Genomic DNA, 25990 nt, shown 5'->3' with positions numbered 1-25990 from the left:
GTACACGCATCCCATCTCATCATCCGAGATTCGGATTCGGATTCCCAACAAAAGATGATTAAACGATAACGTCACACGGGGCGCACGTGACCCCCACCCCTCTAGGCTCTATCACCGTCTCACAGATGACAGACCACAGTCGTCGTAGTAAGATAATTGCCAAAAAAAAATCTCTATTTTAAAAAAATATATATTTATCAACCCCATTTAAATTGCAATTTCAAGTCCGCCCTTCCCTTTCCCCTCTTTCGTGAACCCTAGACAGTTCAATCTCTCCTCTTTCTCCCTCTCCTTCTATCTCCTAGGGTTTTTATTCATTTTTGTTCTTTTACTTTTTCGCGGTTTCTGCCTCGCACGCTTCTCTCTCCTTGTGCTGTAATGGACTTTGGAGGTGGGCGCAAGAGAGGCAGGCCCGAAGCTGCCTCCTTTAATGGCAATGGCGGCTTCAAGAAATCCAAGCCAGGTTCGTCTACGCATTACTTTCAACCAGGCTCACATGTTCTGTTTTGTTTTTTTATATTATTTTACCACGCGCAGACATGTATGACATATGTATGTGTAAGTTTTATGCATTGAAGCTAGGGTTGGTGCTTGTTCTGCTTTTGTGCATTTAGCTTTGCTTTTTACTTGGTTGGAGTACTTTAGGAAGTGGAAGAATAAATTAATTTGATGAAAATCTTAAAAGTGTGGAAAAAGTTTAAGACAGTTTGAATCTCAAGTGTTAAGCTTCCTGGAGTAATAGAATGAAGAAAAGTATTTTAAAAACATTGAATTTTTAGCTCAAGTTTAAAAAGTATTGAATTTGTAGCTCAGTTTAGTTTGGTACGGAAAGTTTAAGAAAACGAAGTTTAATCAGTGATTTTTATTTTTATTTTTTTTGATTAATCAATTGGGCACTTGGGAAGCTAAGTTTATTGCTAGTTTTTTCTGCGTGAAATGCACATTAAAGGCATTAGCGTTCTTTGTAGTGGAGCGAGATTTAACATGATGTTCTATTTCTTTTCGTCACTCCAAACTTGAAAATGAAAGGAAATTTTGTTTTTTGCTGCTATCTCATTTAAGTGTTCATCTCTGTTTGCATACTGGTGATTATAAAGTTTCTTAAAAGGCTTGTGCCTTCATAAAATTTCTTTGCTGGGTAGATGGAGTGCAATTCAGAGTTGGCTATTGAGTGTTTGCAGGATATGTTTATTCCGTTTGGAGTTTGTTAGAACTTAAAAAAAAAAAAAAAAAACTATGTAAGTAGATAAGTGAGAGTATCCACGGCTTTAAATGACTATTTTCTAATGACTGGCGAGGAGAGAAGGAAATGGAGAATCCTAAGTTCTCTTAACTTTCCTGTGAGGATGGAAACTTCAAATTTTTTCTTGAAAGTAATATATTGAAAACCATAATTTTAAAATATGATTTAAGTTTTGTTTTTACCTCTTTGTTGGATTAAATAGTACAGGGTTTAGAGGTCTTTCTCTAATCAACAGTATAAGAGGGTTGTTCTTCGACTATTTGGATTCTTCAATGGAATTGGTGTTTTATATATCTTTTATTAGTGATAAAAATGGTAACGTCATGTTGAATATTGTTAAAGTTTTGAGGATTAATAACCCACTGTAAGCATAACTGAGGGAAATTAATTAATGTTCTGCAACAGAAATGGAGTCCTTTACAACTGGTATAGGAAGCAAATCGAAGCCATGCACAAAGTTTTTCAGGTTCTAATCTTAACCTATCTAAAATGAATACTCTAAATGTAATTTTGCATATTGATAATTTATATAAATTCAAGAAAGAGTTGTTATCCAGTTTTTGTGAATAAAATATTTGCAATTTGGACTAATGAAATGGGCGGTCAAAGCTGTGATACAGGTTGAACTCTCTGTTCTAATCATGATAACAAAGACTGAACAGATATGGTTGAATGACAACAGCTCGATTAAATATGTACTGGATCCTATGTAATTTAATGCGGTTGTATGGGATGCAGAAGTTTCCTTTATATGGTGTTTATATTTAGCTTCTTTTATATTCTTTGCAACTGAAATCAAAGCAATTGGTCGCTAAGTTTTAAGACAGGTTATTTTATGTTCGGACTATGAAAAAAAAGTAAGTTGAATTGAAAATTCTGATTCATTATGAAGTCTAAGTCATGATCTCTTTCAAAAACTATGGGGACTCCACTTGCATTTTGTTAAACTGTGTGGGGCGTAAAGCTTCTATTTAAACCGTCACTGTTCCTTGATCTCTTTCAAAAAGTTTTAAATTTTTTTCCGTCTGTATTTCATTCACTGAATTTGTCCTAAGGTTTGTTTAGGATGAGGTCTAAGTCATGTTGGTATCTTTATATTGTAAGAGAGAGATCTTGTTGTGAATTATGCTACCTTTCCAATCTCAGACTTCACTCGTAGAAGCTTGTCTTTTGATGCTTTATTTCTTTTTCATTTCAGTATGAGGTAAGAGTGGTGGTGAAGTAGTTGGCTAATAGAAGTTTGGCCTTGTATTCACCTTCTAAAAGAACAGCTTTTCCATTGCTAATGAAGCATTTCTTGCCTGAGTTGGCTAAAGTTAAAAAATATACATAGTTCCAGACTTTTTAGGATTTTTCATACATTTCATAAGAGAAACCAATTGGCTTTTTTGTTTTGTTTTGGGGCAGTGATTCTGGTGAAGAATTTATCCTAAGTTTCGGTTTCCTTTTTCCTATATGTGCTACACAGCCTTGTCTCAGCTGAGTTTATATATAATACGTGCTCTTTACCCCATTTCTGATCTGTATGCTTGTTTGTCAGATTCCCTGTAATTTTCTGTCATATTTGTGCTCAGAAGTTTTTGTTTTGTTTTTATACAGCACTTCTGGGTGCCCTTTTGGTGAGGGATGTCACTTCTTGCATTATGTTCCTGGCGGCATCAAAGCGGTGTCTCAGATGACTGGTAGCAACCCAACTCTTCCTCCTCCTCCTAGAAACTCAGCTGCCCCTCCATCATTTCCAGATGGTTCTTCTCCTCCATCTGTCAAGACCCGGTTGTGTAATAAGTACAACACAGTTGAAGGTTGCAAGTTTGGGGATAAATGCCATTTTGCGCATGGTGAGTGGGAGCTTGGGAGGCCCACTGCTCAATCCTATGAAGATCCTCGTGGTGGGGGAGGATATCCAGGCAGGATGGGAGGAGGTCGGATGGAGCCTCCCCAGCAAACTCATGGAGCTGCAGCGAGATTTGGAGCCACTGCCACAGCTAAGATCAGCGTTGATGCTTCACTTGCTGGAGCCATAATTGGGAAAAATGGTGTGAACTCAAAGCAAATATGTCGTGTGACTGGGGCAAAGCTTTCTATAAGGGAGCATGAGTCAGATCCCAAGCTGAGAAACATTGAGCTTGAGGGTACCTTCGATCAAATTAAAGATGCCAGTGCCATGGTTCGTGAGCTTATTGTGAACGTGAGCTCAGCTGCTGGACCTCACATGAGGAACAACCCTGGTATGGCAGCCTCAGCGCCAGCAAGCAACTTCAAGACTAAGCTTTGTGAGAACTTTACTAAAGGCACATGCACGTTTGGGGACAGGTGCCACTTTGCACATGGACCTGAAGAATTGCGCAGGCAGGGGATGTGATTTCTTTCAATACCTCTCTCTCTCTCTCTCTCTCTCTCTCTCTCTCTCTCATGTCCTCTTACCATTCTCTCGTAGGATACGCTTATTACAGCATTAATTTTTGTGTTCGTTGAATTTTCCAAGAGTGCAGTTTCCTTAGTTTTCTAGGGTTTTAATTTTGGAAATTTTTATAGTAGCTTGCGATATTTGATCTCTACCTAGCCACTTTTGTCTTGTGGGATCACTCTGAGGTTTCTTGGTTGAACTAATCTAGCGATTAAGCATAAGTTGCCAGTTGCCAGTAGCATGTGAAGTGGCAAATGCTATTCTTGGTTGCTTTGTTGTGTTAATTTTGTTTTCATCAGATTAAAAAGAAAAAGTAAAAAGAGATGTTAGAGAGTTGTTATTCAAGTTTTTCATTTTATCGTTCTTTGCTTTATAACTTGCAGTCAAGTGAGCCATTGCCGTACAATAATAAGATTGGGCCAATCGACACTGTTCTGGTCAACTAGCTTACTAAGAATAAGAGACCCGTGTAATGAAATGCAATTGGGGAAATGGATTAAACAAAATTGAACTCAAATTGATAGTGAGCCCCTAGGTCACAAGGCCATCTGCTCCAACAGTATGAAAGCGCAGGGTTGTGGTGGATAGGTACAGATCTTATTATTTTGTGGTTAATTGGCCCTAATCTTAATCACAACTCTAAAGTAGAAATATAAGCAAAATAAAGTTGAGTTTTAATTTTTTATTTTTTTGAGAACCTTTCTTATTGAGATGGGCGAGATAATATACCAAACTCATTATCTTACATGATGAGCAATTACTCCAAGCCACTACACTAGTGGGTTCTTCGCATTAAGTCTTAATTCTTAAATAAAACTAAAATGAAGCAGATAGATGACTCAGCACAATCCAATTCTATTTAATTATGAGTTTTCAATTTATGGGTCCAAAATTCAAACCCTATGGCAATTATTTCCTTATATATTTTTGAGAGATTTAAACTTATTAGTAACTAGGTTTTCATTCAACGAAAAGAACTCGTACACTAAATGAATCCAAATCCTTCTAGGCTTTTGTTGAGGTTAATTTCATGCAAGTCAACTTGTTAAGATTTTAAGATCTATGATCTAGGGTTCCTATCAATTTATTAGGAAACCTAGTTTCTTTTAGCATATATATATATATATATAAAGATAAATTATATGAGCAAATAAAAGACAGAGAAAACATAAATCCAAATAAATAACCATACTTAAAAAAGCCAATATTATCCATGGCTAATATATTGTCATCCCAAAATAGAAGATAGAAGAAACTTAATTAAGTCATCGCAAACTTATAAGAATCACAAACCCAACTTATTAAAGCTTAAACAGTTTAGGGCTTGGGAATAAGCATCCACTCTGAACCTAAATCCAAATTACTAAAGCTTGGAGACCGCATGAAGCTGTTTGAAAGCTGCTTCCGCAGCCTGCTGCTCTGTTTCTTCTTTTTGCTTGATCTTTCGGAACCTGATCCCACACCGATTGCAAAGACTCTGCAAAAATAAAAACATCAAATTATAAAGACTATGATTATAGCCATTAAGTTCCACAACAACAAGTGTTATATATCTATGAAAAATGCTAGGAAGGCCATCGTTAGAGACCAACTTGTATACCATCTCTCTAATACAGGTGGGATATGTATACCTATTCAATTACTTTACGTACACATTTTTCATCAATGATTCAGATTCATAGTCTAATAACAAAAAAATGAACTTGATTGTTTGATTTTGTGTAAAGCTTACCTTGGGGCCAAGGGGACCAGTACGCCACATGGGAGATTCAGTAACACGACAGTTATAGTTGGTGCAGGTTTTATCGATATCACTAACTTTAGCAGGACGGCGTCCAGTAGTCTTCCTCTTTCTCGAGCCACCAGTTTTTCCTCTTCTGTTGGATATGTTTATTATGCAGTAATTCTTCAACTCCGGTGGAGCTGGAAATTCATATTGCTTATATCCATTAACGTTGAGATTCTTGAGGCTAGACCTATCGACGGCCTGCCAAACAATTTGTATGTGTAAAACAAATTAATCATCACTTTGAAATATCACAGACCAAAAATTACACATGACCATTGTACATTAATTCAGAAGATAATAATATTAAAAAATAAAAATAAAAGTAATCATCATCACCATCATTAGCAATCATAGTTGCATGGCTTCTCTATAATGAACATTTATTAATGGGTACGTAGGTAACATATATATACGTACATTTCATTTTACAGCTGAAATAATTGACTAGCTAAAACAAAAACAAAATTTTTGAAATTTGTATGAGATAATTATATGCAACTTAGATGGAATAATAGAAAATGAAGAAAAAAATTAACCAGTAACATCACAAAGATTTATGGCATCTGCCATAGACTCGAGTCTCGACGACTTACTTGTTTTTGCTAGAGAGACGAGCACTCGGAATACACAAACAACAAGAGAGCGAAGAATGTTCGAACTTGGTGATATTTGATCCTAGTATTTTTACATGAATTACATCTCCAGGTATAAGACTAAATTTGGTGGTTTCATTTCCTTAAGCGACAGCCAGTGAGGTGTTGCACCCACCCCACGGCGGCTTTCCAAATAAAAAAGACGAACATTTAGGGTTTTAGGGGTACTTTAGGAATATTGGACCTTTAAATTAGCGGCGGCTATCAAAACTAAAAAGATTAACATTAGGGTTTAAGAGATAGTTTAGGAAACTTATATTTTGTGATCCGGATAAGCAATAGCGTGTCACTCTACTAATTATTGCACTAAAAAATAATACTAACGTTTACAAACTCTTTACAAAATATTTTAAGTGACAACGACAAATTTAACACAAAAGGTATTGTCATTATATTTATTATACACTATTTGACCAATATATTTAGTAATAATTAAAACCGGGTAGCGGTAGTTATTGTCACTCTCTAGTACGGGTGGTAAATGAAAATGCAAATAGCACTCCTCGAACTGTATAAAAAACCTGATCCATGATAGATAGTAAAATAAACCCAAAAACTAGCACACATATATATAGGGAAAAAGGTTATGAAAATACCTGAGAGGTAGAAGAACCATTTGCAGTATGGGATTGTTGATCATTGTTTTTGTCGGAAGATGGTATTCCTAGCCTCAGGGTGAGGTCCACCAAACAATCCGTACCTCCTAGATTGGCTTCATGTTGATCAAAGTTGGTCATTTCGAAACCATTTTGAACACCTTTGGGATCCATATGTTTTCTCTGGAAATCGATCGTATCATATCAAAGTTAGATCTTTCAAGATAAGTAAGTCCATGGAGAGAGAGAGAGAGAGAGAGAGAGAGAGAGAGAGAGAGAGCTCTATCCAGTCATGCATGAAAGTTGAAACTGAAAGACATGATGGCGCAAAAATAGAGAATGATCTGGAAGGCTGACACACATACACACATACACACATACACACACAGACTAGAAAGGGACAACATTTTCCATGAGCAGATACCAAAAGAACATCATTAAGACTGCAGATCTATCTAGGGTGTGAGAATGTGTGAGATCAGAATCAGATTAGACAAGAACATCACTAGTAGTGTTACCTTTGATTCTAAACCTAGATATAAACGTGCATATATTTGAACTTTAGTCCTTTTATTACGTATGTTGTTTTGAATATACACGTCAGTACAAAGCTGTATATACATTCATATTCATAAGTACATTAATATATATATATATATATAACTTATGAGTTTACTGAAAAAAAACCATCTTATCTAAAGATGAAAATCTAAATGCCTCTTATGATTTTGAATAATCAATAACTAATGGTCTATATGCATATATATATATATATATATATATATATATCTAAAAATTCCTAAAAACAGGGAGAAACATAGAGGTACATGTAAATGTTATGCACAAATTTATCACAATATATATATATATATATACAGAAATTCTTTTATGCGGACCTCCGGATGTTATTATTGTGTGGACATCATGTATTTTTTCACTACTCCTCATTGCTTTCCTCCCTGTTTACTATGGCATTCGCACGATAATTACGTGATGACATTCGAATGAGAAAATAATTGATATATATATATATATATATATATATATGATTTTTTAATTTGGGACAAGATCGGATAAAAGCGATCAATATCAAAAGTGTTGAAAGGCACCAAAAGTGTGTCCCTGTTGCATATATACATAATAGATCATGAATCTCCTAACATATATACACATAAATCTTTTATATATATTATACAAACGAACCAAAATATCCGATCCATATATATTTAACTTAATATTTATATAGATAATTAAAAATCTATAATTTTGACAACAAAAAAATATCATGATCAAGATAAAAAATAAATGGATCTCCCATTTTTTCCCTTTTTGATCTGTTTTGATGTATGAAAGATCTACAACCCTTCCCTTTAAACTCCACAGCTATCGATATATAGATCTTTCATGCAAAATAGAGAGAGAGAGAGAGAGAGAGAGAGAGAGAGAGAGAGTTGATCATGAGCAAATGTTGATCTCCCCCTTTTCGACTCTCAACATCGATCAGTCACATAGCTACTGTATACACAAACAGACACACATTTGCACACCAAAAGGGTGATGAGAGAGAGAAAAAAAATGGAAGAAAGGAGAGACTTACAGGGCAGGAGAGTAGAAATCTAGTGATGCAAAATGGTGTTTGGTATAAGAGTTGGAGGCTATGAATGTGCTTGGAATGGGAATGAAATGCCAAATTTATAGAAGTCGTCCCAGAAGGAAAAGGGATGGTCTTTTATGGAATGTCCAATAAAAAATCTTACGGAAAATTGTTTATACATGAATTCAATGCCAACAAAAATATTTATATGCTTCTTTTTTTCTTTTTCTTTTTTCTTTTTGATCTGTGAACAGCAGTAAGCTTCACACACAGAAGTGTAAACATATATCATGTATAAACAATTTGAATAAAAATGGACCTGGAATTTAGATTTTTTATATATGGAGTTGCAGGATAAAATGGACCTGGAAATTTGAATAAAATCCAATCAAATGGCTTGGTCCCTTCCAGAATGAGTAACGCTCCAGGACCAGGATTAGGGTATCTTTAAGGCTTTACAACACAACATATCCAGCAATTTTCTTTTGTTTTGGTAACCATGTAATGGTGGTTTGTCCGTACTACTATGCCTCATAACTTTTGGGCTGGCATGCCTCAACCCATTTATATATATATATATATGTGTGTGTGTGAGAGTTGGTATGCTATAAAAAGATAATTTCTGTATTATTTGGACTTTTATATTTTTATTTGTATTTTTGTCTCGTATTTATATCTGAGGGTTGGTGTCCTGACAAGATATAATGTCCTACCTTGTTTGAAAATTTATATATGGTAAAAGAGCTGGACCATACTCTGTATCTTCATCATATGATGAACTTACTGCAGGTTCACATACACTTAAGCTTCATGTCACCCATCACCTCATCGCCTAGTTAGTAACCGGTGACGTAGAACATTTGGCGTGCGTATTTTCAACAACAAAAAAACATTCGTTTCTCATACACTCTCAATCATACAAAAAAACACACATTTTTTTAAAACCATATGTATTATCCACATACATTTTTTTAATGTTTCATATATATATTTTTAATAATCCAAGCATTATTCGTGTACACGTACGCAATTTTTATTCATATTTTTCTGTCCCATACTTTACTAATCCTTAATTTCCTTTATATTTAGATATATCAAACAGTCTCGTATATAAACTTCTGGAATCACCCCAATTTTCCTTAACGTTCACTTTAAAAAAAAAAGAAGTTAATTAATGAAGTTCAAGCCACAGAAAGGCAAATTTGTTGAAGGTGCTACAATAGTATGATAAATTGATGCAAAAAAAAGAAAAGGAAATTGACTTCAACGAGCTTATTCACTCTTTGAACTCCGTTGTAAAATAAGGAAAGATCAGAAACGTTTTTTTTTTTTTTTTTTTTTTTTTGGGGTCAAAATTAGAAACGATGATATATCATAATTTAACTGGTATTTGTGTTTAATAAAACATGGAATAATAAGTACTTTTCTTTTACTTCTGGCAACCAAAAAAAAAAAAAAAAAACACTACGTTTTTACTTGGTTTGTTAAATCCCATATTCAAATATTAGATCCAAACTCATAATTTAGTTTAGTGGTATTCCATGTTCGAAGTGCTATGGACGAAAATTTGAATCTATTTTGGTTGTTTATTTGTGAAGGTGTCAAATTTTATGAGGAAAGTAATATTGCCACTTGTCGTATAACTCGAAAGTGCAAGCTTTGTACAGAAAAACAGTTACCAAAAATGTAGACAAAATAACAAAGAAACTACTCCCCTCTCTTACTTTGGAAGGAGCGTATTTTTTTTTGTTTTTTTGTTTTCAGTACAAGCGATTGAGGAAGGGGGGTTTTGTATACTAACATTCTTTGATGCTTGGGGATTTCGAACCTCTATCCATATGATTTGAGGCCAAAAAACTCAACCAACTGAGCTAGCATCTTGTTTAGATAGACAATGCACCTTTCCAAATTTGTGCAAAAGAAAGTTGTACAATTAATAATTACTGGAAAGTTCTCCTAAGTTATAGTATCTATTCAAAATTATTATTTGTCAACGTTTATATTTATAAAACATTCTTCCTATATTCGTGTCATGTTTTACGAGTTCTACCATTTTTAAAAGAAAAGAAAGGTACAAAGGACCCACTACAACTAGTGTCGTGGTTTGGAGTAATTATTTCTCCAGGAAAGGTTATGGGTCGAGTCTTAGCTTAGCATCTATGTAGTGTGTGTGTCAGTATATTATCGCCCTTCTTAATAGAAAAGGTCCTCAAAAGAAAAGAAAGGAAATATAGTAGTATTTTAATAAAACCACAATTTGTGTTGAGTTTAGGGCCTACGATATGGTGAACAAAGTTCGGGCAGAAGACTTTAGGTTCAGAGGCTGTAATAGGGGTTTATAATGAGGGAGTCCTCAATCATCATCTGATTAATTGCAGAACTATTATTGGACAGTTAGATTGAACTCTTCAACACACCCCTCAACATAGCCGCCTTATTACAGAAGCTCCTGTAGAATTTGCTGTCTTGGTTCTAGTTCTAGAGTTTAGGGTCAGGCTTGGCGTCCAAGGTATAAGGACTAGGCCTTGAAGTGTGTGTGTTTGGTATCCAATGTCCGACTTCTATAAATTTGTCGTGGAAATTAGGATTAAAACCATAAAATGAAGTGCTAATAAGTACGAATACTTTTGTGTAGCAAATATTTAAGTATAATAGAACCATGTTAACTACACAAGGAGACTCTTGGAGTTCGGCAGCAAAACCAACAACAAAGCGCAAAATGGATCTCTTCACATTGAACAAAATGAATAGACAAAAATGGTTTTCAGGGTCCAGAATGAAAAACCACTCTGCACGAGCCGTTTAAAGTACAATTATCATAATTACTGTTGAATGAAAAAGCATTTGACAAAACAAGGTAGAATATCTGACATCACAAAGGATACTTGGGTCTCTGTGCGAATGGTCTTTTTGAAATGCTTTCTGAACCCTTCTAGTTTTTTTTTTTTTTTTTTTTTTTTTTTTTCCCCATAGGTGAGGAAGATGTCTGTAACTTTCCTTGTTGCTGCCTTGAAGCATGCTGTGGGAGCAAGACGTAGGAGCTCTCTCGCAGATGACTTTCCGCCCATTGCATCCTGCCCCCATTCCTAACTGCATCCGATTAGGCCTAGGCTTGAAGAGATTTATCTCCATTAGCCTTCTTTCTCTTCTTTGATCTTTTTGCTTGAGATTTTACATTCTTCTTTGATGTATTTGTAGAGTGTTTATGCTTCTTGCTTTCCAGTTTTGAAGGCGCTGGTTTCCCCTCTTCATCCTCCTCAGCTGAGAAGGTGTTGCTTAAAGACCCATCTTCTTCATCAGAACTGAGCACCAAGTCCTGAACAATATCTTCATCTATGGCTACTTGGTCCTGGTGCTCAGTCTTTCTCTTCCTTTTCTTCTTTTTCGTATCTTTGGGTTCTTTTGCCCTGCAAACCAATAATATTGCAACAGAAATATAAAACCAACAATTATTAGAAAACGAGAGAGAGAGAGAGAGAGAGAGAGAGAGAGAGAGAGAGAGAGTTATCGTAACCATACTTGGAATCGGTTCCTGGTAACCAGGATGAACTGAAGACAGTAGTGCCTTCCTCATCCTTGGGGTCATATTCTTCATCACTTTCCCGTACTTTACTTCCAAATACAGATGAATGCTCCCCCACAAGAACACTGGAACCCATTTGCACGTTAGAAAATGATATACTAAAGATAATACCATGAATATGAACATAATAGAAAATATGATCTCAGACCTGGATTTAAACAACGAATCATTTCTTTGTTGTGCTACTTGGCGTAGAGTTAAAACATACTTCGATAGAGGGCTTACCCCCGACTTTTTCTCATCCTATGACAACATATAAGGAATTCAGTTTCTCCAAGATTATATCAAAATTATATGAAACGAAGGGCAAAGCATTCAAGAAAGAGGTGACCAATGAATTACAACACAAATACCATTCATATGGGCTTATCAACAAATTACATCATGATGGACCTTTTTCAGATGACAAAAATGTTAGTTTGAAACATCTCTGTTCCAACAAGAAAGACATAGTTGTTTTGATTATTAAAAATATACCGCTTTTCAACACAGTGCACCAAACCAGCATGAGTTAAACTATGTTGACCATGCAGTAATCAGCAGGCTGCTGATTTAGCATCACCTATTTGTCTTTCATACCATTCAGACTATAATTATACTATTGAAAAAGAAACACCAATATCAAGCCAAGTAAAGCAGGGATAAGTAGCAACTCTTCTATCTGGTCCAGTGACTTTCACCATGTTTTATGATTATTGGCTAGTAGCAAAGTATATATACATACAACGTGTTTGACGGCCAACTCACAAAGGGAGAGAAAAAAAAAAATTATGGAAAGTGCATACCTCCAGGAAAGATGCAGCTGCAGGATCATTTGGTAGAAAAGAAATTGACATACGCCTTTCATTTGTAAACTGACAGTTAGCCTCAATCTGGGGCATAGAATAGCTGAAACATTAGCTACGTGCACGAAGGCTTTCCTATAGTTAAAGGATGCAATCATTAGCAAACAAAACATACCTGACGAATAAGCTCCCTCATTGCTTTCCGGAACCTCTCAACCTTGGTTGATTTGCAGAAGCTGCGCAATCGTACAGCTGGAATAAAAGACAACTCAGGGAAAGCAATAGAATAGCTCCACTGCGCCAAATGCTCAGCAAGCTCATCAACAACAGATAGCACACATGCCTCCTGAAATGCTCTGGTCTTCAGTGTTGGCTTGCTAACCTGAAAAAAAATAAAAATAAAAAAGTCCATAATCAACTCAATACAAACGTAGTATTGAGTTTGAAGCAGAGAATGATGTCGATACTCAAGTATACCTTAAGTATCGTACGCAAATCAAGAGCTTTGCCAACACCGCCCGTGGCAGGCCTATTCAGTTCTTTCATTTCAAGCATGTCCAAAAGTAGCATAGAAACTGGTGTGAAAGTACCCGTCGAAGCAGCAATTCGATTTAGCATTCTAACACACCTCAATCTAAGGGGAAAATATCTAGCAGTTGGAACTAGACGGGCTACCCCATAAATTATTTGGGCCAGGGGATACACAACAGGCCTAAAGTCGGCTTCTGAGCCGTAGGAAGAGATGGCCCCAGTCCAGAGCTCAAGGCAGTTCATGAACTTCCACTCATACACCTTTCGGAATGCTTCCTACAAGACACAAAGCAGCATAAGTGAAACCCAAGAAACATAGTGCATCTGCTAGGTTTTGAAATAAATATAATTGTTAGATTTTTTTTATATAAAAAAAGCAATAGAAACTAAAATTTTGTAAAATGGAGGCAGAAGCTAGCATTTTTAATTTATTCAATGTGACCAAGAAAATCTTTTTGTTTTTATGTAAATAAAGGCAGCTTAAGCTTATGTAAACAGTCAATTTTTCAGACAAGAATAACAAAATTGGTACGATGATCATTCTTAAGTCCAACTAAGATGTATGCTGCAACAGAAATGCAACAACATAACAAAGGGTAAACAATAATATCTAAAGGCTTGTAATACCTTAGTTTTTGCATTGAGTGCTTCCCGCAAAATCATTGCTAATTGTCGAATGAAAACAAAGGCATGTTGATATGCAGTGGGCAGGTCTACACCGTAGAGTTCGATTACACAATTTGCACGAAATTGGACATGTTGCAATTTTGCTGCAGTTATAAACTGGCAGTTCAAGACATAGGCTTTGTATATCCCTTTAAAGCATTCATCTAAGCAATCAGTTCCAAGCCGAACGCATAAATCTCTTAGAAACAGAAGGGAGACAAGAGGGAGGGAACCTCCCCCTAAACCCCATAAGTCTACAGCAGTCTGTGAAAAGTAATACAAATTATTTAGTTCCCACTTAACCAACATTAAAAAGAATACCATAAAGAGAAATATTAGGCTGTAAAAACCAATAACAGATATCTATTCTGAATATAACCTACATGCCCACATATAATGGAATTGGAAATTTATATAGAATGTATTGATAGCAGTGACCACAACCTCAAGCTATATCCAAAGCACAGGCAGTAGAGTAGTAAAACAAAGAAGAAAGTATTTCAAACAGAATATAAATATGTGTATCTCTGCGCTTACCTTAATGTACTTCCTTAAGAGAACAGGAAAAGCAGCCAAAAATATGGAAGAGTATTGAAGACGCCGTAAAGTAAATGATATCATTTCTGTGTCAGTCATTTGACGCAAGACATGTAAGGCATTTCCAATATATGACTTCACTAAATGGTTGTAGTTCTTCCATCGTTTTGTGTTCATCACATCTAGTATGGTCTCCTTCTTCCCACCAAAAGCAGGGAGCTCCAACAATTTTCGGATTATTCCATCCATTTCCTTAAGCACAAATAACATCACTTTATTAAAGACACTGCTAGACATAACACTGAAATCTAACATAGATTCATCCTCTTTATCATCACCATAGTGGCAGGCAGTGCGGAAAGCTTTCATTAGAGAATGAATAGCACTCAACTTCCCATCTTCTCTAATCGAGTTGCACCAGGCATCAACCATTTCACTAGTTATAACTTGTTTAGATGGTTTCTTTTTCTTTTGTAAAACATCATGACGGCCAGTCTCTTCATCCACTTGTATTTCATCATCTACTGGTGTTTCATCTTCTTTCAAGTTAGTATCTGAATCTTCCTGCGTAAAACAGGGACGGACTTAATTTCATATGTAGCATTCCCTGAGTAATACTTAAAATTTGAAAAGAAACTTTTGCATACTCACATCAATGTCCTCATCATTAAATTGTAGAAGTTCCTGGTCATGCTCTTTTAAGAAATCATAGAACTCTGGGTCCTGCAGGTTAAGAATCATTAATAACTTCATTACTTAAGTGTAATAGCATATAAAAAAACACAAATACAAAGTCATAAAATCAAGAAGTTATCAGCCAACCACAGTTTCCTTAGTAGATGGCAAATGCAGGTAACACATCAAACTTTAAAGATTACATCCCGCATCCAATTAAAATCTGGGCCAATGCAATTCAACCAAAGCAGCTACAGAGCCAAAGAGTTGTTATGGAATAACAAACAAATGAAAAAACTTTGAAATTGATATCTCAGAAATGTAACCCAACCTCCCACTAAATCAAATCCTAACTAAAGTATGAAAGCTGCAAATACATTCTCAAGTGCATGTTCTTATATACTCAGATAGGCATATGCATATAAACATTAACAAAAATACACAAATATGAATACTCGTCACAAATTATGGCCAAAAAAAGAAAAAAATGTACACAGTAAAAATCACACATACTTGTATAAATGGCAAAGCAGAAGTTCTAACCTTTTCACTAAGTCTTTCCAGTTGGTCCTTATGTTCTTTCGCCTGACCTGGAGACTTGGAGCTTTTCTGGCTTTTGTTCCCATCTTGGTTTTTTCGACTTTTCGAATTTGTCACTGAGATTACAATTAAAGCAGTGGAATTTTAACACTTAAAAGTAAACATCAGCTTGAATATGCATAAAGCACAAACACAGATAGAATAAGAAAACTGTTGCACATAGAGAGAGAGAGAGAGAGAGAGAGAGAGAGAGAGAGACCTGGGTGTTGTTCTTCCATGACGATAAAGGGTTCCTGCAAACGAAAAAATAAAAATGGGAGCTGAGAGGCTTAATTCAATCTTTAATTGAAAAACCTGGGCATCGGAAACACACCAATCCAAACACGGCTTTAGAGAATTTTGAGAACATGAAAAGGAGAAGGGAATTTACCTTAACCTCTTTGCTCCAACTCTGAGAAACGACCACCAAAAACCCTAACGTTCAGTTTTGAGGTTTTGACTATTTCCTTGACTTTCTCTCCTTTGTTTTTTTCTAGGCCTGGGCACGGTTCGGGTCGGGTCAAATTTTGACTGACCCGTGGGCCGAACCGACCAGTACTGCGGTTCTCGGGTTGGATCGGGTCTAAAATGAAACCCGAAGTTGGGCCGACCCGAACATACAAGGTTCGGTTCTGGTTTTTTGGTCGGTTCTGGGTTGAGCCCAAAATCAATATTGTTGAATTTTCAAAAGCCCAATATTGTTTATTTTTTTTAACAATACCAGTTTTTCAAGCAGCCCATCAATTAAAGGTTTTCCTTGCCCAAATTATGTAAATTCAACTATAACCTGTTTTTTTTTTTTTTTTTAAAAAAAGTATCTAAACTATCAAATTAAATTTCACAATCATCATAAAACTACGAAATTAAATTTTACAACCCATGACCAAAAAAAAAAAAAAAAGGTAAAGCACCAAATATATTCACTTGTATCAGTTAAGGGAGCTGCAAACAAAACATGTTTTGCAGCTCCCATGGCTTCTCCATCATCATTGTTCCAATTCGACAAAGTGTCAAACCTGCATCCTGATCAAATATCACAACTATAGAATATCAGAGCAGGAAATGATTAGTTCAGCACAAAATGACAGAATCTAAACCTTTGAAAAACAAATATAGACCAGTCATTCAATCAATAAATAATTATTCAATAAAAAAACTAATTAACCCAAATATTAGCATTCATTCATCAATAAGATGCTAACACAAACATGCTACATAAGGAAAAAAGGGAGAAAACAAATAAAAGAATGAATGCATTTAATCAACAACAAGTTAAGTAGATTCATGCAAAAAATACAGATTCAAGACAACTCAATTAAATAAATTGAAACAGATTCAAGGCTAACAATCGAACCTAAAATACACAGATAAAAAAATCAGAAATTAAATCTGAAAACAATAAAGAAAGCATCCAAACATAAACAAAACTAAATTCCATGTATGTCTACGTCTAGGAAAATGTAGTAATAGAGTGCAGAAGGGCAAAGCTAAGCCTGAATTTCATCTTTCAAATTGATGAAAACCACATTGCTAATTTATTCATAAATTTTATCACATCGAAATCAATTATATTAATACGATACCTCAGTGCAAAGACACAATTCGGGGCAATTCGGACCACTGTGATCATGTTACAAAGAACAAATTAGATAATTCACAACATTGAGTACAGAAAAATTGAACAGAGTATACAATGAAATCATTGACATGAAAATGTCATAGTATAAGAGTGCTTACCAGAAAGCTGCAACGCAACAATCTGCAGAACAAACAGAACACAGGAAGATTAAAATTGAAGGTCAGATCATATTCACATAAAGAAAGAAAATACCAAAAATCCATAGATCTAAAGTAAAGCCATGTGGAGCTGATGATTTAAAAATATATAATTCTAATTCTCCCATTCCTTTTAAGCCACACACAGAGATTGAGATAGAAATATTTATACCTTCAATTTTGCCTATTAATCCAAACCCACAGAGACTAAGCACAACAACTGCAAAATTAAGAAAAAATTGCGTTAATTTCAACAGAATACCAAAATTTCGAAACCCTAATAATCTACTAAATTAGGGAAAATGAAAACAACTAAGAATCCAAACCAAATACATACAAATTACCTTAGAATGAACCAGAGCCCTCCAAAATTTACAAGGATTCGCTCCAAAAACCAATGATATTGGATTGATGTTTGGTTAGGTTTGGAGAAAGAGAATGAGTCTCGCGTCTCTAAGAGACTTAAAGATGTGACTAAGAGAGAGAGAGAGAGAGAGAGAGAGCGAGTGCGATAGAGACGAGTTGAAGGAGAGACAGAGAGACGGAGAGAGCGCGCGATAGAGATGGCGGCCGATGAGGTAGGGTTAGTCTCAGATCGGGAGAGAAATAGTGTAGGGTTTCGTGAGTGAGAGATGATACAGAGTGAGTCTGAGAGGGTTAGTGAAAAAATAATAAATTAAAACTTGAGAGAGGTTCTGATATAGTGCAAGCAAACCCACCCAAAGTTCTTATTTAAGCCAATGAGACAACGCCATGTGTCAAATGTTTATATAATTAAATAATGGTCGGTTCGGGTCAGGTCCAACGGTTTAAAAAATTTTGGACCCGAAGCCTGAACCGAAGTCAACGGTTCGGTTCAGGTCCAGCGTTGACTTTTTCGGTTTGGTCAAAAAAACCTTATTTTTCGGTTTGGTTTGGTTTGGTTCGGTCGGTTTGATCGGTTTATCGGTTTTTATGCCCACCCCTATTTTTTTCTTTCTCCATTAGCTTGTTTGGGTTAGAGCCTCAGCATCAAGCTTTTGGGCCGGGCTTAAACGCCATGGTACCAAAGAAAGAAAAATTAGTATACAGTGATAAAAAAAACTTGAATAATAAGAATATCATAAATGAAATTTTGGTTTTGAATTTTGTGAATCAGGTTTTTTCTTTTGTAATAGGTTAATGAAGTGGTCCAAATTAGGTGGGTCTATTTAAATTTATAAGGGAAAAAACTATTTTGTCCATCGGCGATCATCCCTTAGATTAACTTCGACTGCTACGTAACCAACCAAATGAAGCTTTACTTTGTGCTTAACTTAAGTTTTTATATTATTTATAATATTATTGTTGAACACCAACGTACATTTTTCTTTTTTGTTACATAAATTATCATTTTCTCTTATAAAATTATAAAATTACACAATTATTCACTAATTAAAATAAACAAAAGGTAAACCTTACTATATATTTTCTTTAGGGAGTTTTGGTTTAAACTTAATAAATACTTTAATAATTTACGAACCTCTTGACACAAACAAGGTTGTTGTAATGGTTTGGGATTGAGGTTTCTAAAAACGCCATTCCACCACATTGCTTCAACCGCTCTCTCCTCCGCTCCTTCTCCTATGTCCTATTCGACCTAACCCTGTCCTTCCTCCCCTACCACATTGCCACCTCATACTTCCACCTCCTCCCTCACCCCCTCCTCCCCTCCCCTACATCTCTTGGCCCATCTATTGGATCCTCTAAGGCTGCATGCTAACCAGTGTGTGGATCATCGCACATGAATGTGGCCACCATGCCTTCAGTGACTACCAAATAGTGGACGACGTCGTTGGCCTCGTCCTCCACACTGCTCTTCTTGTCCTTTATTTCTCATGGAAGTACAGCCACCGCCGCCACCACTCGATCGACATCGGTTCGATGGAGCGGGAGGAAGTGTTCGTTCCAAAACCAAAGTCTAAGATGCCATGGTACACCAATTACTTCAACAACCCACCAGGCAGGCTCTTGGTTATTCTTGTCACTCTAACAGTCGGCTGGCCCTTGTATTTGGCTTTCAACATCTCGGCCCAGGAATACGACCGGTTTACATGCCACTACGATCCCAACGGCCCTATATTTTCCAACTGGGAGAGGCTCTAAGTACACATTTCTGACCTCGGGATCATGTCTGCTATTTATGTGCTCTATAAAATTGTCATGGCCAAAGGGTTTGTTTGGCTTGTTTGTGTTATGGGGTGCAATGATTGTGGTTAATGTGTGTTGTGCTAATCACATACTTGCAGCACACACATCCTTCGCTGCCGCACTACGGCGAGTCAGAATGGGATTGGCTGAGAGCATAGTCTGAAATATCGATAATATCGACGAAATATCGAGGATATTTCGGTTTTTTCGAATCACGGATATTTCGGAACATATCCATGTACATATCGTATAAATATCGACAATATCGACGATAATATCGGAAAATATCGATATCGATAATTTCGCTCACATTTCAGCAATATTTTGTCAAAATATCGATGTAATATCACTAAAATATCGAAAATATCGATGTGCAGGAAAAAAAAAGAGTAAAAAAAAAAGGGAAAAAGGGGAGAAAAAAGAACAAAGGGGATATGAACCCCTCCCATTTTACTCCTCCAACATCTTAAATACCATATCACTTATGTTTTTGTAATAATATGCTAAAATATTTATATTTATATGGGTGGTATGTTAATAATTACATGCAAAACTATTTTGGAGATTTATCATTTGATGACTACTCTTCACAATACACTTACTCTACACATAGAGATGATGAAGATAGTGAAAATTTTGAACCTCATAGGAACTCTATGTGGTACTAAGTCACTCATGTATCTTACCATGCAATGTATAAAGTGTAAAATATTGTAGTAAATCATTATATATAAATGATTATGGTGTGTTTAATATTTTTTCATTAATTATTACATATTTTTTACACTCATAGTGTTTGGCCTCTTGCTGTATAATCAACTTAAATTAGTTAAATCCATCATGCAATGCATTTCCTTCTAATTTTTTGTGATAAACTCATAGATAATTGACTAAATAAACATTCTCCAAAGTTTCAATAAAAATTTCCAAGTTTTTCTTACAATTTCCGTGGTTTTTATTCAATTTTTATCGATATCGATAATATCCCGATATTTCCATCGAGATTTCCATATTTTTGGACTACCGATGTTTCCGATATCATCGATATTTTAGACCTTGGCTGAGAGGGGCTTTGGCGACTGTGGACAGAGACTATGGGGTGCTTAACAAGGTGTTCCATACACATGTTGTGCACCATCTCTTCTCTACAATGCCGCATTATCATGCAATGGAAGCAACCAATGTGCTCAAGCCTATTTTGGGAGAGTATTATAGTTTTGATGCAACTTCAATTTGGAAGGCTCTGTGGCGGGAGGCTAGAGAGTGCCTTTTTATTGAACCTGATGAGGATGGTGCTCAAAACGATATGTTTTGGTACCGGAACAAGTTCTGATTGGGGGCAAAAGCTTTAAATAGTGTGGTTTAAAATGTAATGTATGTTGTTTTAAATAGTGTCCATAAATAAGATACAAATTGGAAGGGTGCCAAGTATATTCGAATATTTAAATAGTATAGTGGCGCGTTTATACTTTTTAAATATATTATTTTTTTAATTATTTATTAATATAAAAAATAAAAAACAAAGTCTATAAAATAATTTAAAATAATTAATTACTATTAATTATGTAATTTATGAAATCATTAAAATATTAAAATATTCACTGAAGAAATAATAATGAAAACATAATTACAAATTAAAGTAATTATAAAAGCCTAAGATATTACTTAATTACATATATAATAAATCAAAGAAGTTGGCCAAAAAATAAAAGTGAAGAAACTAATTTTATATTTTAAAAATAAATATAAAAAAACCAAGAAAACCTATCCCGACGAAAATTCATCAGCAAGGGTATAAGCTAGCAAATATTTGCCGGATTAGACCTCTCCTGACGAAAGTTACCTCTACCAACAAAACTTCGTCGGTAGAGGCCTAATCCAGCAAAGTTTCACTGGGAAAGATATGTTCCAACAAACATTGGTCGAGATAGGTTTTTTTTTTTTTTCTTTTCATAATAAGTATAAACTTAGTATCTTTAAGTCAATAAACATTGGGCGGTTATACTCGATTTTTTTCTAATTTAAAAAAATAAATAGTATAGCCAAATCCAAAGCCGAGCCTATAGCCAAGCCCATTAGCCCAACTCTCCAATGTTAATTGCACTTACCAAACCATCATAGTGCTTAGTTTATAAACACCCTTATAGGAGTGTAGATTTTCGATGTTGGATTTTCACAAAGGGCACCTCAAAAGATAAGCCTACAGAGAAATCTATTTTTTTTTTAATTGTTGGTGCAATGTGGAAATATATTTAAAGTGTATAGCCACTCGGCTATACTCTACAAAAAGAATATTTTAGAGGTCTAGGATTATTCACTATAGAAATAATAATTAAAATATAATTACTAATTTAACTAATTAAATGAGGCAAAAAAATTATTTAATTACTAAAAATAAAAATTTTAAAAATTAATTAACCTTAACATACTGATTTTAGGAATTTTTTTTTTTTTAAAAAAAAAAAAGTATCGCCGGGCGGCTATACACGTTTTGTCTTTTTTTTTTAAAAAAAAACTCGTATAGCCCAACGGCTATACTCTCCGAATTTAAAAAAAAAAACATAATGTAGCCATCCGGCTATACGCGCTTTTTTAAATTTTATTTTAAAAATAGTATAGTCGACCGGCTTTACTACTTTTTGACACGTGGCGCTTAGGGGATAGGCAGGTTTTTTTTTTTTCACAATATCGTATAGCAGGGCGGATATACATGGTTTGTTATTTTTAAAAAATAGTATAGCCGTGCGGCTATACTCGGTTTTAGTAATGTTTCTTAAAAATAGTATAGCCGCACGGCTATACTCCGTTTTTTCCTTTAAAAAAATAACATAGCCGCGCGGCTATACTCGGTTTTTTTACCTAATTTTATTTTTAAAATAGTATAGCTGTATGGCGATACTCGTTTTAACCTAATTAAATAATAATAATAATAATATACCCCTTGAGTAGCAGAATATGGATTTGTCTTTTTTAATTACTTTAAGTAGTAGTTATGTTTTAGTTATTATTTACTTAGTGAATTATTTATACTTAAATATTTTATTTAAAAAAATAGAAAATTTTAATTACTATTTATTAAATAATATAATTCATGAAGTTAATTAAAAAATTCAATACTAATTATTCACTAAAGAAACAATAATTCAATATAATTACTAATTTAACTAATTAAAGTACTAAAAATAAAATTGAAAAAAATTAATTAACCAAAACATAATTAGTTTATATTATTTCAAAAAAGACCTCTCTCGACGAAAGTTCTTCGGCAAATGTCTATCCCGGTGCAATTTGAGTATTAAACATTTTCCGACGACATTTCGTCAGCAGAGGTAACGTTCGTGGATAGATGTCTAATTAGGCAATTTTTGCCGGCATAGACCTGTACCGACGAAATTTCGTTGGGAGAGGCTTTTTGTTTTAATTTTACAAATATAAAATTAGTTTCTTTACTTTTGTTTTTTTTTTTTTTGCCAACTTCTTTAGTTTAATATATGCAATTTAGTAATATCTTAGCCTTTTTGAATTACTGTAATTCTTAATTTTGTTTTATTTATTATTTCTTTAGTGAATATTTAAATATGTTATTGATTTCATAAATGACTTAATAAATAGTAATTAATTATTTTAAATTTTTTAGTGGAATTTTTTATTTATTTTTATTTTTATATATTAAATAATAATTAAAATATAACATATTTAAGGAGTATAGAATCATTGTATTAATACAATAAGTAATGTGTCTATACAAGAACAGATTATACAAGGTATAGCTAGAGTATTATCCATTACGTTTAGGCCATTACCAAGGTATAGCTATTGTCCCCTTTTGGTTTTTTACTTTTCCAAAGTTATTACCCGTATAAAGAATTTAGCATTTTCCCATTTAATACTTGTATTATGCATGTACGTATGTATTTTTTAATAATACTTTCATTTTTCGTATGTCTTAAAGACTCGATATAATGATAGCAAACATGTAATACACATATTGTACACGTCGCACGTATTTTAATGATTATTTAATATCAAAGAACAAAAAACAAAGTCCACAAAATAGAACAAAAAACAAAGTCCACAAAATAATTCAAAACAATTAATTACTATTTACCAAGTAATTTACGAAATCAGTAAAATATTTAAATACTTATTAAATAAATAATAATTAAAACATAATTACTAATTAAAGTAATTAAAAAAAGGCTAAGGTATTGCTTAATTAGATGTATTAAATTAAAGAAGTTGGCCGAAAAACAAAAGTGAAGAAACTAATTATATATTTTTTAAATTAATAAAATTAATAAAAAGCAAAACAATCTCTCCAGAAGAAATTTCGTCAGGAGAGGTTTTAAAAAAATAAAAAAATATAAACTTAGTATCTTTAGGTCAATATTTTTTTTTCTTTTTAGTAATTAAATAATATCATAGCCTAATTTAATTACTTTCATTAGTAATTATGTTCTAACTATTATTTCTCTAGTGAATAATTAGTATTAAATACTTTAATTAACATCATAAATGATATTACTTAATAAACAGTATTTATTTTTTCAAAATTTTAAATTTAATAAAATTCTTAAATATTAATTATTCACTAAGTAAACAATAATTAAAACATCAATAATAATTAAAGTAATTAAAAAAGAGAAATTCATATTATGGTATTTATAGAGTATAGCTTCATGGCTGTACTTTTAAAATATTCTATTTGTAGAGTATAGCAGCGCGGTTATACTATTTAAAATAAATAAATAAATAAATAAATAGGGCCGCCTAGGTTCTATGCGGGTCCTTTTAAATAAAATAAATAGTATATACTCTTTCAATATCTAATGGGTGCCTTTTTTTAAAAAACAATATTTCTCCCTAATTTTCCTTTGTCGATAAGACTATAGTTTAGAGCATTATCCATTACGTTTAGGTCCTTACCAAGGTATAGCTATTGTCCCCTTTTGGTTTTTCACTTTTCCATAGTTATTACCTGTATAAACAATTTAGCATTTTCCCATTTAATATTTGTATTATACACGTACGTATGTATTTTTCAATAATACTTTTGTTTTCCGTATACATCTTAAAGACTCGATATAATGATAGCAAATGTATAATACACGTATGCACGTATTTTAATAATTATTTAATATCAAAGAACAAAAATCAAAGTCCACAAAATAATTCAAAACAATTAATTACTATTTACCAAGTAATTTACGAAATCAATAAAATATTTAAATATTCACTAAAGAAATGACTGCTGGTGGGCGAGGTCAGATTTGTCATTTCTATACTAGTCCTCATCATCCCTCATTTATGTAACAATGTAAATTTTGTAAGAACAATTAGGAAATATATATTTGTATAATGTTTGCCTTCGTTTGAAGTAATTTTTCACTGTGGTGGTGTGGTTGCTACTTGCTATATAGTGTTACACATTCACATATTATAACATGTGTGGATATGTGTTACTTTGAAGGCAACATGAAACATTTCTTTTTCAGTTCGATGAAATTTATAAAAAAAAAAAAATTGACTAGGCAACCCTAATTTGCGACAATTCACCTAATATAATCTAAATTACGAGAATGGAAATTCGAACTCCGGTGTAGAATGAGGAGCACTAGCTCAACTTGGCTAAGCCCATCTGCAAGCTATCACGCATTATCAATCAAGACTGAATTAATTAAAAGGGAAAAACTACAAAGCAAATACAACAAAATTTGAACTCAAACATAAGAGAATAAGAGGCTAATTATCAAAAGATCAAAATTCTTTAAATTAATGTCTTTTATTGCCTAGAAGTAGGTCCCTCTTCATCTCCATCCTTCGACTTTTTTTCTTCTCGTTTCCCCGAAGGCTCTTCAATTCCTTTGGTACCTTCGTTAGTACTTGGCCCACTTGGATCATTGATACTCATGGTGGGGGGATTGGTTGCAGTGCGAGAAGATGAGCCATTCTCAAACCCTGGACTATGATGTACGTAGTCAAAGAATGAATCCCCGGGCTTGAATCTTTTTCCACTTGTTGCAACTTCCAGTTTCCTTTTCTTTGCATGGGAGCTCATATGTCCCCCCAAGGCACTGCCGCTTGCAAACGACTTACCACACTCGAAGCACGTATACTCACCCATGGGTTTGGGCCGCCGGGGCCGAGACGACGTCGTTGCAATAGCAATAGAAGCAGCAGCAACTGTCGTAGTAGTGCTTTCCCTCGCAACAAGAGTTTGTTGGTGATCGTCTCGGGGTTCTTCTTTAATGATGGAAGAGGAAGTAGAAGGCTCGTGATTTGGGACAAACTGCGATTGGGATGAAGTGGGAAATCGAGTGGCTCTTACTAGGGTTGGCAGTGAAATTTGGTTGTCGCTCATGATGGATGCCCTTCCAATGTTGATATTGGAAGAGAACGATGGAGGT

The 25990-nt window shown here is 34.3% G+C and overlaps 3 protein-coding genes, 1 long non-coding RNA gene and 1 pseudogene across 5 annotated transcripts; 2 read left to right on the top strand and 3 right to left on the bottom strand.

The window, feature by feature from the left end:
* The first annotated feature begins 197 nt into the window (after window positions 1-197).
* Window positions 198-3990, top strand: LOC117631965 (zinc finger CCCH domain-containing protein 14-like). Its single transcript, XM_034365319.1, has 3 exons — window positions 198-463; window positions 1649-1709; window positions 2843-3990. Exons 1-3 carry the CDS (start codon window positions 379-381, stop codon window positions 3603-3605), a joined length of 909 nt encoding a protein of 302 aa, XP_034221210.1. The 5' UTR covers window positions 198-378; the 3' UTR covers window positions 3606-3990.
* A 1023-nt stretch (window positions 3991-5013) lies between these two features.
* On the bottom strand, window positions 5014-8333 carry LOC117633068 (GATA transcription factor 18). The gene is made up of 4 exons (XM_034366738.1): window positions 8286-8333; window positions 6689-6871; window positions 5383-5637; window positions 5014-5127 (listed from the first exon to the last, which is right to left on the bottom strand). The coding sequence occupies exons 2-4, from the start codon at window positions 6860-6862 to the stop codon at window positions 5014-5016; spliced, it is 543 nt and encodes a 180-aa protein (XP_034222629.1). The 5' UTR covers window positions 6863-6871; window positions 8286-8333.
* A 2658-nt stretch (window positions 8334-10991) lies between these two features.
* On the bottom strand, window positions 10992-16304 carry LOC117630092 (nucleolar complex protein 2 homolog). The gene is made up of 12 exons (XM_034362831.1): window positions 16030-16304; window positions 15859-15892; window positions 15603-15715; window positions 15036-15107; window positions 14385-14948; window positions 13809-14111; window positions 13128-13457; window positions 12826-13032; window positions 12651-12737; window positions 12014-12108; window positions 11802-11930; window positions 10992-11689 (listed from the first exon to the last, which is right to left on the bottom strand). The coding sequence occupies exons 2-12, from the start codon at window positions 15875-15877 to the stop codon at window positions 11389-11391; spliced, it is 2220 nt and encodes a 739-aa protein (XP_034218722.1). The 5' UTR covers window positions 15878-15892; window positions 16030-16304; the 3' UTR covers window positions 10992-11388.
* Window positions 16305-16523: 219 nt separating this feature from the next.
* LOC117630093 lies at window positions 16524-18078 on the bottom strand. 2 transcript variants are annotated; one of them, XR_004586192.1, is made up of 4 exons: window positions 17759-18078; window positions 17587-17634; window positions 17376-17397; window positions 16524-16661 (listed from the first exon to the last, which is right to left on the bottom strand). It is a non-coding gene; the product is annotated as an uncharacterized LOC117630093 (long non-coding RNA). The 2 variants fall into 2 exon arrangements; XR_004586193.1 differs by lacking the exon at window positions 17587-17634.
* Window positions 18079-18453: 375 nt separating this feature from the next.
* Window positions 18454-20916, top strand: LOC117633065 (annotated as a pseudogene).
* Window positions 20917-25990: the final 5074 nt, after the last annotated feature.

Source organism: Prunus dulcis, chromosome 6, assembly GCF_902201215.1.
Source record: "Prunus dulcis chromosome 6, ALMONDv2, whole genome shotgun sequence".
In the NCBI taxonomy this organism is placed as follows: domain Eukaryota; kingdom Viridiplantae; phylum Streptophyta; class Magnoliopsida; order Rosales; family Rosaceae; genus Prunus; species Prunus dulcis.
Note: the sequence above shows the minus strand (reverse complement) of the source record. Positions and strands in the feature narration are given on the sequence as shown.